Raw genomic sequence first — 17,077 nt, forward strand, 5'->3', positions numbered from 1 at the left:
GCTAAATCAATGAATTAAAGTGATTTTATGAACGAGTTAGCGAGTCGTAACAGACGTTGGTGTTTTTCCACGTTACCATAGAGACAATGAAACGCATGAGAAGAGACACGACAAAACAACTGTATAGTGAGTCAGGTGGCTGTGCTTTCTTTAGCATGGCTCTGAGTGTGTGTGTGTGTGTGTGTGTGTGTGTGTGTGTGTGTGTTACAGGAGGAAAGCAGTTCCTTATGGGGTGATTACCTGTGAAAGGACTTAACTGTCTCATCTCAGTGTTGTCTTGTAAATCCTGCATCTCCACTGACAAAAAAAACAGTAAAACACACACACACACACACACACACACACACACACACACACACACACACACACACACACACACACACGAGTTCACAGAGAGGTTTAACACCCTGATGATAAATGAGTTCACCGAGAGGTTTAACTGTCACGTTCCTGACCCGTTTTCTGTTGTTTTTGTATGTGTTAGTTGGTCAGGACGTGAGTGTGGGTGGGCAGTCTATGTGTTGTGTTTCTATGTTGGTTAATGGGTACCTGATATGGTTCTCAATTAGAGGCAGGTTGTTTTCATCTCCTCTGATTGAGAATCATATTAAGGTAGGTGGGGTCACATGGTTTGTTGTGGGTGGTTGTCTTCCGTGTCTGTGTTTGTTGCGCCACACGGGACTGTTTCGGTTTGTTCGTTCATTTATTTGTAGTCTGTACTTGTTCGTGCGTTCTTCGTTGTATGTAAGTTCGTAAGTCAAGGTCTGTCTACTTCGTTTGTTGTTTTGTTTCAATTCAAGAGTTTTTCGTCTTCGTCTGGTTTTGTTAAATAAATTACTATGTACTATCACAACGCTGCGCCTTGGTCCAATCTCTCACCACAAGACGATCGTTACATTAACACCCTGATGATAAATGAGTTCACCGAGAGGTTTAACACCCTGATGATAAATGAGTTCACCGAGAGGTTTAACACCCTGATGATAAATGAGTTCACCGAGAGGTTTAACACCCTGATGATAAATGAGTTCACCGAGAGGTTTAACACCCTGATGATAAATGAGTTCACCGAGAGGTTTAACACCCTGATGATAAATGAGTTCACCGAGAGGTTTAACACCCTGATGATAAATGAGTTCACCGAGAGGTTTAACACCCTGATGATAAATGAGTTCACCGAGAGGTTTAACACCCTGATGATAAATGAGTTCACCGAGAGGTTTAACACCCTGATGATAAATGAGTTCACCGAGAGGTTTAACACCCTGATGATAAATGAGTTCACCGAGAGGTTTAACACCCTGATGATAAATGAGTTCACCGAGAGGTTTAACACCCTGATGATAAATGAGTTCACCGAGAGGTTTAACACCCTGATGATAAATGAGTTCACCGAGAGGTTTAACACCCTGATGATAAATGAGTTCACCGAGAGGTTTAACACCCTGATGATAAATGAGTTCACCGAGAGGTTTAACACCCTGATGATAAATGAGTTCACAGAGAGGTTTAACACCCTGATGATAAATGAGTTCACAGAGAGGTTTAACACCCTGATGATAAATGAGATAAAATAAGAAATGCTCATTAACAGGGCTGTAAACACATTTGTGCAACAATATGTGAAACATTTCTGGGATCTTTTATTTTATAACACTTTACATGTCGCGTTTATATTTTTGTTCAGTATAAATGGAATTCAAATAATTGAACCGATGTCATCAATTAGTTGTTTAAAAACTAAAAAAATTACTGTGATCTCAGTTAATGCTCAGCACTAGCAGACAGACAGACAGACAGGCAGACAGGTGGTCACCATAGCAGTCAGACAGACAGGCACCATAGCAGTCAAACAGACAGGTCACCATAGCAGTCAGACAGACAGTCAGACAGACAGACAGTCACCATAGCAGTCAGACAGACAGACAGTCACCATAGCAGTCAGACAGACAGGCAGACAGTCACCATAGCAGTCAGACAGACAGACAGTCACCATAGCAGTCAGACACAACAGCAGTCAGTCAGACACCACAGCAGTCAGACAGTCACCATAGCAGTCATACAGACAGACAGACACCATAGCAGTCAGACAGACAACATAGCAGTCAGACGGTCACCATAGCAGTCAGACAGACAGACACCATAGCAGTCAGACAGTCACCATAGCAGTCAGACAGTCAGGCGGTCACCATAGCAGTCAGACAGTCACCATAGCAGTCAGACAGTCAGGCAGACAGACAGTCACCATAGCAGTCAGACAGACAGGCAGTCAGACAGTCACCATAGCAGTCAGACAGGTGGTCACCATAGCAGACAGACAGTCACCATAGCAGTCAGACAGACAGGCAGTCAGACAGTCACCATAGCAGTCAGACAGACAACATAGCAGTCAGACGGTCACCATAGCAGTCAGACAGACAGACACCATAGCAGTCAGACAGTCACCATAGCAGTCAGACAGTCAGGCGGTCACCATAGCAGTCAGACAGTCACCATAGCAGTCAGACAGTCAGGCAGACAGACAGTCACCATAGCAGTCAGACAGACAGGCAGTCAGACAGTCACCATAGCAGTCAGACAGGTGGTCACCATAGCAGACAGACAGACAGTCACCATAGCAGTCAGACAGACACCATAGCAGACAGACAGTCACCATAGCAGTCAGACAGACAGTCACCATAGCAGTCAGACAGACACCATAGCAGACAGACAGTCACCATAGCAGTCAGACAGTCACCATAGCAGTCAGACAGACGGTCACCATAGCAGTCAGACAGTCACCATAGCAGACAGACAGTCACCATAGCAGTCAGACAGACACCATAGCAGACAGACAGACACCATAGCAGTCAGACAGGCAGTCAGACAGACACCATAGCAGTCAGACAGACAGTCAGACAGACACCATAGCAGACAGACAGTCACCATAGCAGTCAGATGAGTAAACAATAACAATAAACAAACTAAAAGACAGGTAGAAAACAAAGCAACATGATAAATGATGTTTCCATGTGAAAGTGATGAAAAAGGTTAACGGGTAACATTTGTTTACACAGTGTAGAGGTGTGAAGGCATAAAGGTAACTTCCTCCCAGAACAAGTCACCAAGGCTTCTGCATCCAGAAAGACTTCAGGAATAAACAACAACAAGTCTAATAACAGTAAACGCTGTGTGTTTTCCATGAGGATAAACAATATGTGATTACTAACCAGAAGAACACAGCTGACATTTACTATGGTGGAGTTATAATCATATAGGACACGTTCCAGACCCTATTAGCTCTAAGGGCTCTGGTCTAAAGTAGTGCACTATATAGGGAGCCATTGGGCCCTGGTCTAATGTAGTGCACTATATAGGGAGCCATTGGGCCCTGGTCTAATGTAGTGCACTATATAGGGAATAGGGTGCCATTGGGCCCTGGTCTAAAGTAGTACACTATATAGGGGGCCATTGGGCCCTGGTCTAATGTAGTGCACTATATAGGGAACATGGTGCCATTGGGCCCTGGTCTAAAGTAGTGCACTATATAGGGAATAGGGTGCCATTGGGCCCTGGTCTAATGTAGTGCACTATATAGGGAATAGGGTGCCATTGGGCCCTGGTCTAAAGTAGTGCACTATATATAGGAAACAGGGAGCCATTGGGCCCTGGTCTAAAGTAGTGCACTATATATAGGAAACAGGGAGCCATTGGGCCCTGGTCTAAAGTAGTGCACTATATATAGGGAACAGGATGCCATTGGGGATGTAGTCATAGTTGAATAGTGGAGACTGTGGTATCAAGACTCTTCCAGGCAGAACAGAACAGACAGTCAGTCAGTCAGACAGTCAGTCAGTCAGACAGTCAGACAGTCAGTCAGTCAGTCAGTCAGACAGTCAGTCAGTCAGTCAGACAGTCAGACAGTCAGACAGACAGTCAGTCAGTCAGTCCATTCTGTTCTGCTGAGTTATTTAGTTTGCATAGGTTGTATCAACACTCAATGATACATCAGGGATTATCTCTCTCTATCAAAAGCAGTGTATCCTAGTCGTCAAGGTAACAATGTGACAGCCAGCCAGCCAGCCAGCCAGTCGGTCAGACAGACAGTTAGTCAGTCAGACTGACAGTCAGTCAGCCAGTTACATAGCCAGCTAGCCAGCCAGTCAGTTACACAACCAGCCAGCCAGCCAACCATTCAGTCAGACAGACAGTTAGACAGTCAGTCAGCCAGCCAGTTACATAGCCAGCCAGAAAGCCAGTCAGTTACACAGCCAGCCAGCCAGCCTTCCAGCCAGGACCCAGTGGTGGGTCCAGCCCAGGGTGCAGTGCTCCATCCTGGGGGAGCTAGTCTACGCCATCGGGGTGCCTGCCCTGGAGCTATGGTTGGAGCTGGGCCCAGGACCAGGCTGCTCCAGCCCTCTCCTATTGGCCTGCCTGCTGCTGGTTTTGTTGTCCCGGTGCTGGACTCCTCCCCCCGGCTGTCCACTACTCCTACTAACGTAGACCGTAGGAGGCTGGGCGGCCATCTCAAACCTCTGCTCCCCCGCTCCCCCTGTCCTGCTGCTGTGTGTGGAGGCCTTCCTCTTGGTCCGGGGCTGGGGCGAGGGATGGGTTCGGGCTGTAGGCAGCAGTAGAGAGCGTTGAGAAGACGATCCAGCAGCAGCGGTCCTACCCGTAGACGTTCCTGCCATGGCGGAGGTGCCCAGTCGAGCCAGCGCCACGGGGATTTCCTCCAGGGACTCTGCAGAGTCAGAGTGATACTCAGCAGGGGGCCCGGCGGGCAGCACGGGGACGGGTTCGAGACCAGGCTGTAGGGAGCTAGGGGGGGGCAGGGAGGCACGCATGGGGAAGGAGAGGTGCTGGCTCAGGGAGCTGGACAGGTGGGACACGGACGTGGGGACTGGAGTTACACCGCAGGAGTCTACTGGAGAACAGGACAGGAGAGGAGGACGACAGAGGAGGAGGACAGGAGGACGGCAGAGGAGGAGGACAGGAGGAGGACAGCAGAGGAGGAGAGAGGAGAGGAGGAGGACAGAGAGGAGGAGGACAGAGAGGAGAAGAGGAGGACAGCAGAGGAGGACAGAGAGGAGAGGAGGAGGACAGAGGAGGAGGATGGCAGAGGAGGACAGCAGAGGAGGAGAGAGGAGAGGAGGAGGACAGAGAGGAGGAGGACAGAGAGGAGAAGAGGAGGACAGCAGAGGAGGACAGAGAGGAGAGGAGGAGGACAGCAGAGGACAGAGAGGAGAAGAGAGGAGGAGGACAGAGGAGAGGACAGAGAGGAGAAGAGAGGACAGCAGAGGACAGAGAGGAGAAGAGAGGAGAGGAGGAGGACAGGCAGGGACAGACATTCACATCACAGAGCTGCTACTCAATATACATGAGCATAGAAATAGAATCAATAGAACAGGAGTCCAACTTCTCACCATGGCGATTTGACAGGAACACTAAACATGTCTGTCCAGTCCACCCATTATGGCACCATTGACTTGAAAGGGGAAGCCTGTTCTATTCCTTCTAGTTCTGTAGTATGACCTCGTCATAATGTCTCAGAATCATCTCACAATGACTCAACAACAGACCATTTCAGACTGTTGACAATTCAAAACATTGAGAGAGAGACGACATATTAAGCCTTGTTATAAGACATTATAAAGGCTCATACATGCTTATAACACGTTCTAAAGCATTCTTTTTTAACAACACATACTTTGTTAACCAACAAATACAATCATGTCACTTCAAGTAGATGAGGACTGACTAATGCTTTATCAGCATGCCAAGTAGAAGAGGACTGACTAATGCTGTATCAGCATGTCAAGTAGCAAAGGACTGACTAATGCTGTATCAGCATGTCAAGTAGCAGGGGACTGACTAATGCTTTATCAGCATGTCAAGTAGCAGAGGACTGATTAATGCTTTATCAGCATGTCAAGTAGCAGAGGACTGACTAATGCTGTATCAGCATGTCAAGTAGCAGAGGACTGACTAATGCTTTATCAACATGTCAAGTAGCAGGGGACTGATTAATGCTTTATCAGCATGTAAGGTAGAAGAGGACTGATTAATGCTTTATCAGCATGTCAAGTAGCAGAGGACTGACTAATGCTGTATCAGCATGTCAAGTAGCAAAGGACTGACTAATGTTTTATCAGCATGTCAAGTAGCAGGGGACTGACTAATGCTGTATCAGCATGTCAAGTAGCAGAGGACTGACTAATGGTTTATCAGCATGTCAAGTAGCAGAGGACTGATTAATGCTTTATCAGCATGTCAAGTAGCAGAGGACTGACTAATGCTGTATCAGCATGTCAAGTAGCAAAGGACTGACTAATGTTTTATCAGCATGTCAAGTAGCAGGGGACTGACTAATGCTGTATCAGCATGTCAAGTAGCAGAGGACTGACTAATGGTTTATCAGCATGTCAAGTAGCAGAGGACTGACTAATGCTGTATCAGCATGTCAAGTAGAAGAGGACTGACTAATGCTGTATCAGCATGCCAAGTAGCAGAGTACTGACTGTTTTATCAGCATGTCAAGTAGCAGAGGACTGACTAATGCTATATCAGCATGTCAAGTAGCAGAGGACTGACTAATGCTGTATCAGCATGTCAAGTAGAAGGGGACTGACTAATGCTATATCAGCATGTCAAGTAGCAGAGGACTGACTAATGCTGTATCAGCATGTCAAGTAGCAGAGGACTGACTAATGCTATATCAGCATGTCAAGTAGCAGAGGACTGACTAATGCTGTATCAGCATGTCAAGTAGCAGAGGACTGACTAATGTTTTATCAGCATGTCAAGTAGCAGAGGACTGATTAATGCTTTATCAGCATGTCAAGTAGATGAGGACTGACTAATGCTTTATCAGCATGTCAAGTAACAGAGGACTGACTAATGCTTTATCAGCATGTCAAGTAGCTGAGGACTGACTAATGCTTTATCAGCATGTCAAGTAGCAGAGGACTGACTAATGGTTTATCAGCATGTCAAGTAGCAGAGGACTGACTAATGCTGTATCAGCATGCCAAGTAGCAGAGGACTGACTAATGCTTTATCAGCATGTCAAGTAGCAGAGGACTGACTAATGCTTTATCAGCATGTCAAGTAGAAGAGGGCTGACTGTTTTATCAGCATGCCAAGTAGCAGAGGACTGACTAATGCTGTATCAGCATGTCAAGTAGAAGAGGACTGACTAATGCTATATCAGCATGCCAAGTAGCAGAGGACTGACTAATGCTATATCAGCATGCCAAGTAGCAGAGGACTGACTAATGCTGTATCAGCATGTCAAGTAGCAGAGGACTGACTAATGCTTTATCAGCATGTCAAGTAGCAGAGGACTGACTGTTTTATCAGCATGCCAAGTAGCAGAGGACTGACTAATGCTGTATCAGCATGTCAAGTAGCAGAGGACTGACTAATGGTTTATCAGCATGTCAAGTAGCAGAGGACTGACTAATGCTTTATCAGCATGCCAAGTAGGAGAGGACTGACTAATGCTATATCAGCATGCCAAGTAGCAGAGGACTGACTGTTTTATCAGCATGTCAAGTAGCAGAGGACTGACTGTTTAATCAGCATGTCAAGTAGGAGAGGACTGACTAATGCTTTATCAGCATGTCAAGTAGAAGAGGACTGACTAATGCTGTATCAGCATGTCAAGTAGCAGAGGACTGACCAATGCTTTATCAGCATGCCAAGTAGCAGAGGACTGACTAATGCTGTATCAGCATGTCAAGTAGCAGAGGACTGACTAATGCTATATCAGCATGCCAAGTAGCAGAGGACTGACTAATGCTGTATCAGCATGTCAAGTAGCAGAGGACTGACTAATGCTATATCAGCATGCCAAGTAGAGGAGGACTGACTGTTTTATCAGCATGTCAAGTAGATTGTCATCGTTCCACAGATGGGTCACAATAGGTGGTAGGTCAAACCGTCCGGATGCTACAGACGATTTTGTGAAAACTGATTTTTATTCTTAATTTTCCCTTATGGCCTGACAAACACCTCTCTAGTTCTGTCACCTTTCACCTCAGATGTATCATGGTCTGAAAAACACCTCTCTAACTGTCACCTTTCACCTCAGATGTCTCCTGGTCTGACAAACACCTCTCTATCTCTGTCACCTTTCACCTCAGATGTCTCCTGGTATGACAAACACCTCTCTAACTGTCACCTTTCACCTCAGATGTCTCCTGGTCTGACAAACATCTCTCTAACTGTCACCTTTCACCTCAGATGTCTCCTGGTCTGACAAACACCTCTCTAACTGTCACCTTTCACCTCAGATGTCTCCTGGTCTGACAAACACCTCTCTAGTTCTGTCACCTTTCACCTCAGATGTCTCCTGGCCTGACAAACACCTCTCTAGTTCTGTCACCTTTCACCTCAGATGTCTCCTGGCCTGACAAACACCTCTCTAGCTCTGTCACCTTTCACCTCAGATGTCTCCTGGTCTGACAAACACCTCTCTAGCTCTGTCACCTTTCACCTCAGATGTCTCCTGGCCTGACAAACACCTCTCTAACTGTCACCTTTCACCTCAGATGTCTCCTGGCCTGACAAACACCTCTCTATCTCTGTCACCTTTCACCTCAGATGTCTCCTGGTATGACAAACACCTCTCTAACTGTCACCTTTCACCTCAGATGTCTCCTGGTCTGACAAACACCTCTCTAGCTCTGTCACCTTTCACCTCAGATGTCTCATGGCCTGACAAACACCTCTCTAGCTCTGTCACCTTTCACCTCAGATGTCTCCTGGTCTGACAAACACCTCTCTAGCTCTGTCACCTTTCACCTCAGATGTCTCCTGGTATGACAAACACCTCTCTAACTGTCACCTTTCACCTCAGATGTCTCCTGGTCTGACAAACACCTCTCTAGCTCTGTCACCTTTCACCTCAGATGTCTCCTGGCCTGACAAACACCTCTCTAACTGTCACCTTTCACCTCAGATGTCTCCTGGTCTGACAAACACCTCTCTATCTCTGTCACCTTTCACCTCAGATGTCTCCTGGTATGACAAACACCTCTCTAACTGTCACCTTTCACCTCAGATGTCTCCTGGTCTGACAAACACCTCTCTAGCTCTGTCACCTTTCACCTCAGATGTCTCCTGGTCTGACAAACACCTCTCTAGTTCTGTCACCTTTCACCTCAGATGTCTCCTGGCCTGACAAACACCTCTCTAGCTCTGTCACCTTTCACCTCAGATGTCTCCTGGTCTGACAAACACCTCTCTATCTCTGTCACCTTTCACCTCAGATGTCTCATGACCTGACAAACACCTCTCTAGCTCTGTCACCTTTCACCTCAGATGTCTCCTGGTCTGACAAACACCTCTCTAGCTCTGTCACCTTTCACCTCAGATGTCTCCTGGTATGACAAACACCTCTCTAACTGTCACCTTTCACCTCAGATGTCTCCTGGTCTGACAAACACCTCTCTAGCTCTGTCACCTTTCACCTCAGATGTCTCCTGGCCTGACAAACACCTCTCTAACTGTCACCTTTCACCTCAGATGTCTCCTGGTCTGACAAACACCTCTCTATCTCTGTCACCTTTCACCTCAGATGTCTCCTGGTATGACAAACACCTCTCTAACTGTCACCTTTCACCTCAGATGTCTCCTGGTCTGACAAACACCTCTCTAGCTCAGTCACCTTTCACCTCAGATGTCTCCTGGTCTGACAAACACCTCTCTAGTTCTGTCACCTTTCACCTCAGATGTCTCCTGGTCTGACAAACACCTCTCTATCTCTGTCACCTTTCACCTCAGATGTCTCCTGGCCTGACAAACACCTCTCTAACTGTCACCTTTCACCTCAGATGTCTCCTGGTCTGACAAACACCTCTCTAGTTCTGTCACCTTTCACCTCAGATGTCTCCTGGTCTGACAAACACCTCTCTAACTGTCACCTTTCACCTCAGATGTCTCCTGGTCTGACAAACACCTCTCTATCTCTGTCACCTTTCACCTCAGATGTCTCCTGGCCTGACAAACACCTCTCTATCTCTGTCACCTTTCACCTCAGATGTCTCCTGGCCTGACAAACACCTCTCTAACTGTCACCTTTCACCTCAGATGTCTCCTGGCCTGACAAACACCTCTCTAACTGTCACCTTTCACCTCAGATGTCTCCTGGCCTGACAAACACCTCTCTAACTGTCACCTTTCACCTCAGATGTCTCCTGGTCTGACAAACACCTCTCTAACTGTCACCTTTCACCTCAGATGTCTCCTGGTCTGACAAACACCTCTCTAACTGTCACCTTTCACCTCAGATGTCTCCTGGCCTGACAAACACCTCTCTAACTGTCACCTTTCACCTCAGATGTCTCCTGGTCTGACAAACACCTCTCTAGTTCTGTCACCTTTCACCTCAGATGTCTCCTGGCCTGACAAACACCTCTCTAGTTCTGTCACCTTTCACCTCAGATGTCTCCTGGTCTGACAAACACCTCTCTAGTTCTGTCACCTTTCACCTCAGATGTCTCCTGGCCTGACAAACACCTCTCTAACTGTCACCTTTCACCTCAGATGTCTCCTGGCCTGACAAACACCTCTCTAACTGTCACCTTTCACCTCAGATGTCTCCTGGCCTGACAAACACCTCTCTAACTGTCACCTTTCACCTCAGATGTCTCCTGGCCTGACAAACACCTCTCTAACTGTCACCTTTCACCTCAGATGTCTCCTGGCCTGACAAACACCTCTCTAACTGTCGCCTTTCACCTCAGATGTCTCCTGGCCTGACAAACACCTCTCTAGTTCTGTCACCTTTCACCTCAGATGTCTCCTGGTCTGACAAACACCTCTCTATCTCTGTCACCTTTCACCTCAGATGTCTCCTGGCCTGACAAACACCTCTCTAGTTCTGTCACCTTTCACCTCAGATGTCTCTTGGCCTGACAAACACCTCTCTAACTGTCACCTTTCACCTCAGATGTCTCCTGGTCTGACAAACACCTCTCTAGTTCTGTCACCTTTCACCTCAGATGTCTCCTGGCCTGACAAACACCTCTCTAACTGTCGCCTTTCACCTCAGATGTCTCCTGGCCTGACAAACACCTCTCTAGTTCTGTCACCTTTCACCTCAGATGTCTCCTGGCCTGACAAACACCTCTCTAGTTCTGTCACCTTTCACCTCAGATGTCTCCTGGCCTGACAAACACCTCTCTAACTGTCACCTTTCACCTCAGATGTCTCCTGGCCTGACAAACACCTCTCTAGTTCTGTCACCTTTCACCTCAGATGTCTCCTGGTCTGACAAACACCTCTTTAACTGTCACCTTTCACCTCAGATGTCTCCTGGTCTGACAAACACCTCTCTAACTGTCACCTTTCACCTCAGATGTCTCCTGGCCTGACAAACACCTCTCTAGTTCTGTCACCTTTCACCTCAGATGTCTCCTGGCCTGACAAACACCTCTCTAACTCTGTCACCTCAGATGCGGAAGCGCAACATAGACGGACGGTGTGGATTGAGACACAAAAAAATGAATATTTCTTAAACTGACGGATTTTGATGGTGATTAAAAAATAATATTATGCTAATTAGATTTCAGCGGGGACACGGACATCGACCTTAGGGGGTTAAGGTTAGGGGTAAGGGTACAATTAGGGTTAGGGGAAATAGGATTTTGAATGGAAATCTATTTTAGGTCCCCACAAGGATAGTAAAACCTAAAGCGTGTGTGTCTGGTTCTGTAGTGTTGAAGGCTGGGGCTTTGTGTGTCTGGTTCTGTAGTGTTGAAGGCTGGGTCTCTGTGTGTCTGGTTCTGTAGTGTTGAAGGCTGGGTCTCTGTGTGTCTGGTTCTGTAGTGTTGAAGGCTGGGTCTCTGTGTGTCTGGTTCTGTAGTGTTGAAGGCTGGGTCTCTGTGTGTCTGGTTCTGTAGTGTTGAAGGCTGGGTCTCTGTGTGTCTGGTTCTGTAGTGTTGAAGGCTGGGTCTCTGTGTGTCTGGTTCTGTAGTGTTGAAGGCTGGGTCTCTGTGTGTCTGGTTCTGTAGTGTTGAAGGCTGGGTCTCTGTGTGTCTGGTTCTGTAGTGTTGAAGGCTGGGTCTCTGTGTGTCTGGTTCTGTAGTGTTGAAGGCTGGGTCTCTGTGTGTCTGGTTCTGTAGTGTTGAAGGCTGGGTCTCTGTGTGTCTGGTTCTGTAGTGTTGAAGGCTGGGGCTTTGTGTGTCTGGTTCTGTAGTGTTGAAGGCTGGGTCTCTGTGTGTCTGGTTCTGTAGTGTTGAAGGCTGGGTCTCTGTGTGTCTGGTTCTGTAGTGTTGAAGGCTGGGTCTCTGTGTGTCTGGTTCTGTAGTGTTGAAGGCTGGGTCTCTGTGTGTCTGGTTCTGTAGTGTTGAAGGCTGGGGCTCTGTGTGTCTGGTTCTGTAGTGTTGAAGGCTGGGTCTCTGTGTGTCTGGTTCTGTAGTGTTGAAGGCTGGGTCTCTGTGTGTCTGGTTCTGTAGTGTTGAAGGCTGGGTCTCTGTGTGTCTGGTTCTGTAGTGTTGAAGGCTGGGTCTCTGTGTGTCTGGTTCTGTAGTGTTGAAGGCTGGGTCTCTGTGTGTGTGGTCTCACCAGGTTCTGTAGTGTTGAAGGCTGGGTCTCTGTGTGTGTGGTCTCACCAGGTTCTGTAGTGTTGAAGGCTGGGTCTCTGTGTGTCTGGTTCTGTAGTGTTGAAGGCTGGGTCTCTGTGTGTGTGGTCTCACCAGGTTCTGTAGTGTTGAAGGCTGGGTCTCTGTGTGTGTGGTCTCACCAGGTTCTGTAGTGTTGAAGGCTGGGTCTCTGTGTGTGTGGTCTCACCAGGTTCTGTAGTGTTGAAGGCTGGGTCTCTGTGTGTGTGGTCTCACCAGGTTCTGTAGTGTTGAAGGCTGGGTCTCTGTGTGTGTGGTCTCACCAGGTTCTGTAGTGTTGAAGGCTGGGTCTCTGTGTGTGTGGTTCTGTAGTGTTGAAGGCTGGGTCTCTGTGTGTGTGGTCTCACCAGGTTCTGTAGTGTTGAAGGCTGGGTCTCTGTGTGTGTGGTCTCACCAGGTTCTGTAGTGTTGAAGGCTGGGTCTCTGTGTGTGTGGTCTCACCAGGTTCTGTAGTGTTGAAGGCTGGGTCTCTGTGTGTGTGGTTCTGTAGTGTTGAAGGCTGGGTCTCTGTGTGTGTGGTCTCACCAGGTTCTGTAGTGTTGAAGGCTGGGTCTCTGTGTGTGTGGTCTCACCAGGTTCTGTAGTGTTGAAGGCTGGGTCTCTGTGTGTGTGGTCTCACCAGGTTCTGTAGTGTTGAAGGCTGGGTCTCTGTGTGTGTGGTTCTGTAGTGTTGAAGGCTGGGTCTCTGTGTGTGTGGTCTCACCAGGTTCTGTAGTGTTGAAGGCTGGGTCTCTGTGTGTGTGGTCTCACCAGGTTCTGTAGTGTTGAATGCCGGGTCTCTGTGGTTCTGGTCTCTGTGGTTCCGGTCTCTGCTGGTCTCAGTGGATCGGTCGTTGATCACCTCCGCCGGTACTTTGTGGACCTTCTTCTTTTTCTTCTTCTGCAAACACACAGAGACCAGGAAGTATCATTCAATACACACACACACACACACACACACACACACACACACACACACACACACACACCATCTCTACAGCACACAGCTGCACCACGGACACACAACCAGGTCACACACACACACACACACACACACACACACACACACACACACACACACACACACACACACACACACACACGGTTCACATGATGGTCAGAGAGAAGGAAGCGTGTGTGTGTGTGTGTGTGTGTGTGTGTGTGTGTGTGTGTGTGTGTGTGTGTGTGTGTGTGTGTGTGTGTGTGTGTGTGTGTGTGTGTGTGTACCTGGTTGTGTTTCCGTGGTGCAGCTCTGTGCTCAGTAGAGACGGTGTGTGTGTGTGTGTGTGTGTGTACAAATCAAATCAAATCAAATTGTATTTGTCACATACACATGGTTAGCAGATGTTAATGCGAGTGTAGCGAAATGCTTGTGCTTCTAGTTCCGACAATGCAGTAATAACCAACGAGTAATCTAACCTAACAATTCCACAACTACTACCTTATACACACAAGTGTAAAGGGATAAAGAATATGTACATAAAGATATATGAATGAGTGATGGTACAGAACGGCATAGGCAAGATGCAGTAGATGGTATAGAGTACGGTATATACATATGAGATGAGTACTGTAGGGTATGTAAACATAAAGTGGCATAGTTTAAAGTGGCTAGTGATACATGTATTACATAAAGATGGCAAGATGCAGTAGATGATATAGAGTACAGTATATACATATACATATGAGATGGGTAATGTAGGGTATGTAAACATTATATTAAGTGGCATTGTTTAAAGTGGCTAGTGGTACATTTTTACATAATTTCCATCAATTCCCATTTTTAAAGTGGCTGGAGTTGAGTCAGTATGTTGGCAGCGGCCGCTAAATGTTAGTGGTGGCTGTTTAACAGTCTGATGGCCTTGAGATAGAAGCTGTTTTTCAGTCTCTCGGTCCCTGCTTTGATGCACCTGTACTGACCTCGCCTTCTGGATGATAGCGGGGTGAACAGGCAGTGGCTTGGGTGGTTGTTGTCCTTGATGATCTTTATGGCCTTCCTGTGACATCGGGTGGTGTAGGTGTCCTGGAGGGCAGGTAGTTTGCCCCCGGTGATGCGTTCTGCAGACCTCACTACCCTCTGGAGAGCCTTACGGTTGTGGGCGGAGCAGTTGCCGTACCAGGCGGTGATACAGCCCGACAGGATGCTCTCGATTGTGCATCTGTAGAAGTTTGTGAGTGCTTTTGGTGACAAGCCGAATTTCTTTAGCCTCCTGAGGTTGAAGAGGCGCTGCTGCGCCTTCTTCACAACGCTGTCTGTGTGGGTGGACCAATTCAGTTTGTCCGTGATGTGTACACCGAGGAACTTAAAACTTTCCACCTTCTCCACTACTGACCCGTCGATGTGGATAGGGGGGTGCTCCCTCTGCTGTTTCCTGAAGTCCACAATCATCTCCTTTGTTTTGTTGACGTTGAGTGTGAGGTTATTTTCCTGACACCACACTCCGAGGGCCCTCACCTCCTCCCTGTAGGCCGTCTCGTCGTTGTTGGTAATCAAGCCTACCACTGTAGTGTCATCCGCAAACTTGATGATTGAGTTGGAGGCGTGCATGGCCACGCAGTCGTGGGTGAACAGGGAGTACAGGAGAGGGCTCAGAACGCACCCTTGTGGGGCCCCAGTGTTGAGGATCAGCGGGGTGGAGATGTTGTTACCTACCCTCACCACCTGGGGGCGGCCCGTCAGGAAGTCCAGGACCCAGTTGCACAGGGCGGGGTCGAGACCCAGGGTCTCGAGCTTGATGACGAGTTTGGAGGGTACTATGGTGTTAAATGCTGAGCTGTAATCGATGAACAGCATTCTCACATAGGTATTCCTCTTGTCCAGATGGGTTAGGGCAGTGTGCAGTGTGGTTGCGATTGCGTCGTCTGTGGACCTATTGGGTCGGTAAGCAAATTGGAGTGGGTCTAGGGTGTCCGGTAGGGTGGAGGTGATATGGTCCTTGACTAGTCTCTCAAAGCACTTCATGATGACGGAAGTGAGTGCTACGGGGCGGTAGTCGTTTAGCTCAGTAACCTTAGCTTTCTTGGGAACAGGAACAATGGTGGCCCCCTTGAAGCATGTGGGAACAGCAGACTGGGATAAGGATTGATTGAATATGTCCGTAAACACACCAGCCAGCTGGTCTGCGCATGCTCTGAGGACGCGGCTGGGAATGCCGTCTGGGCCTGCAGCCTTGTGAGGGTTAACACGTTTAAATGTTTTACTCACCTCGGCTGCAGTGAAGGAGAGCCCGCAGGTTTTGGTAGCGGGCCGTGTCAGTGGCACTGTATTGTCCTCAAAGCGGGCAAAAAAGTTATTTAGCCTGTCTGGGAGCAAGACATCCTGGTCCGCGACGGGGCTGGTTTTCTTTTTGTAATCCGTGATAGACTGTAGACCCTGCCACATACCTCTTGTGTCTGAGCTGTTGAATTGCGACTCTATTTTGTCTCTGTACTGGGACTTAGCCTGTTTGATTGCCTTGCGGAGAGAATAGCTACACTGTTTGTATTCGGTCATGTTTCCGGTCACCTTGCCCTGGTTAAAAGCAGTGGTTCGCGCTTTCAGTTTCACGCGAATGCTGCCGTCAATCCACGGTTTCTGGTTTGGGAATGTTTTAATCGTTGCTGTGGGTACGACATCGTCAATGCACTTCCTAATGAACTCGCTCACCGAATCAGCATATTCGTCCATGTTGTTGTTGGACGCAATGCGGAACATATTCCAATCCGCGTGATCGAAGCAGTCTTGAAGCGTGGAATCAGATTGGTCGGACCAGCGTTGAACAGACCTGAGCGCGGGAGCTTGTTGTTTTAGTTTCTGTTTGTAGGCTGGAATCAACAAAATGGAGTCGTGGTCAGCTTTTCCGAAAGGAGGGCGGGGGAGGGCCTTATATGCGTCGCGGAAATTAGTATAACAATGATCTAGGGTTTTTCCAGCCCTGGTAGCACAATCGATATGCTGATAGAATTTAGGGAGTTTTGTTTTTAGATTAGCCTTGTTAAAATCCCCAGCTACGATGAATGCAGCCTCAGGGTGTGTGGTTTCCAGTTTACAAAGAGTCAGATAAAGTTCGTTCAGGGCCATCGATGTGTCTGCTTGGGGGGGAATATATACGGCTGTGATTATGATCGAAGAGAATTCCCTTGGTAGATAATGCGGTCGACATTTGATTGTGAGGAGTTCTAGATCAGGTGAACAGAATGACTTGAGTTCCTGTGTGTTGTTATGATGATCACACCACGTCTCGTTAATCATAAGGCATACCCCCCCGCCCCTCTTCTTACCAGAAAGATGTATGTTTCTGTCGGCGCGATGCGTGAAGAAACCAGCTGGCTGCACCGACTCCGTTAGCGTCTCTTGAGTTAGCCATGTTTCCGTGAAGCAGAGCACGTTGCAATCCCTGATGTCTCTCTGGAATGTTACCCGTGCTCGGATTTCATCAACCTTATTGTCAAGAGACTGGACATTGGCGAGTAGTATGCTAGGGAGTGGAGCGCGATGTGCCCGTCTCCGAAGC

At 47.9% G+C, this 17,077-nt stretch overlaps 1 protein-coding gene across 1 annotated transcript; it reads right to left on the bottom strand.

Annotated features, from left to right (window-relative positions):
- Nucleotides 1-1,626: 1,626 nt before the first annotated feature.
- Nucleotides 1,627-14,490, bottom strand: LOC139575453 (palmitoyltransferase ZDHHC1-like). Its single transcript, XM_071400424.1, has 3 exons — nt 13,812-14,490; nt 13,356-13,485; nt 1,627-4,903 (listed from the first exon to the last, which is right to left on the bottom strand). The coding sequence occupies exon 3, from the start codon at nt 4,821-4,823 to the stop codon at nt 4,329-4,331; it is 495 nt and encodes a 164-aa protein (XP_071256525.1). The 5' UTR covers nt 4,824-4,903; nt 13,356-13,485; nt 13,812-14,490; the 3' UTR covers nt 1,627-4,328.
- Nucleotides 14,491-17,077: the final 2,587 nt, after the last annotated feature.

Source organism: Salvelinus alpinus, chromosome 5 (genome assembly GCF_045679555.1).
Source record: "Salvelinus alpinus chromosome 5, SLU_Salpinus.1, whole genome shotgun sequence".
In the NCBI taxonomy this organism is placed as follows: domain Eukaryota; kingdom Metazoa; phylum Chordata; class Actinopteri; order Salmoniformes; family Salmonidae; genus Salvelinus; species Salvelinus alpinus.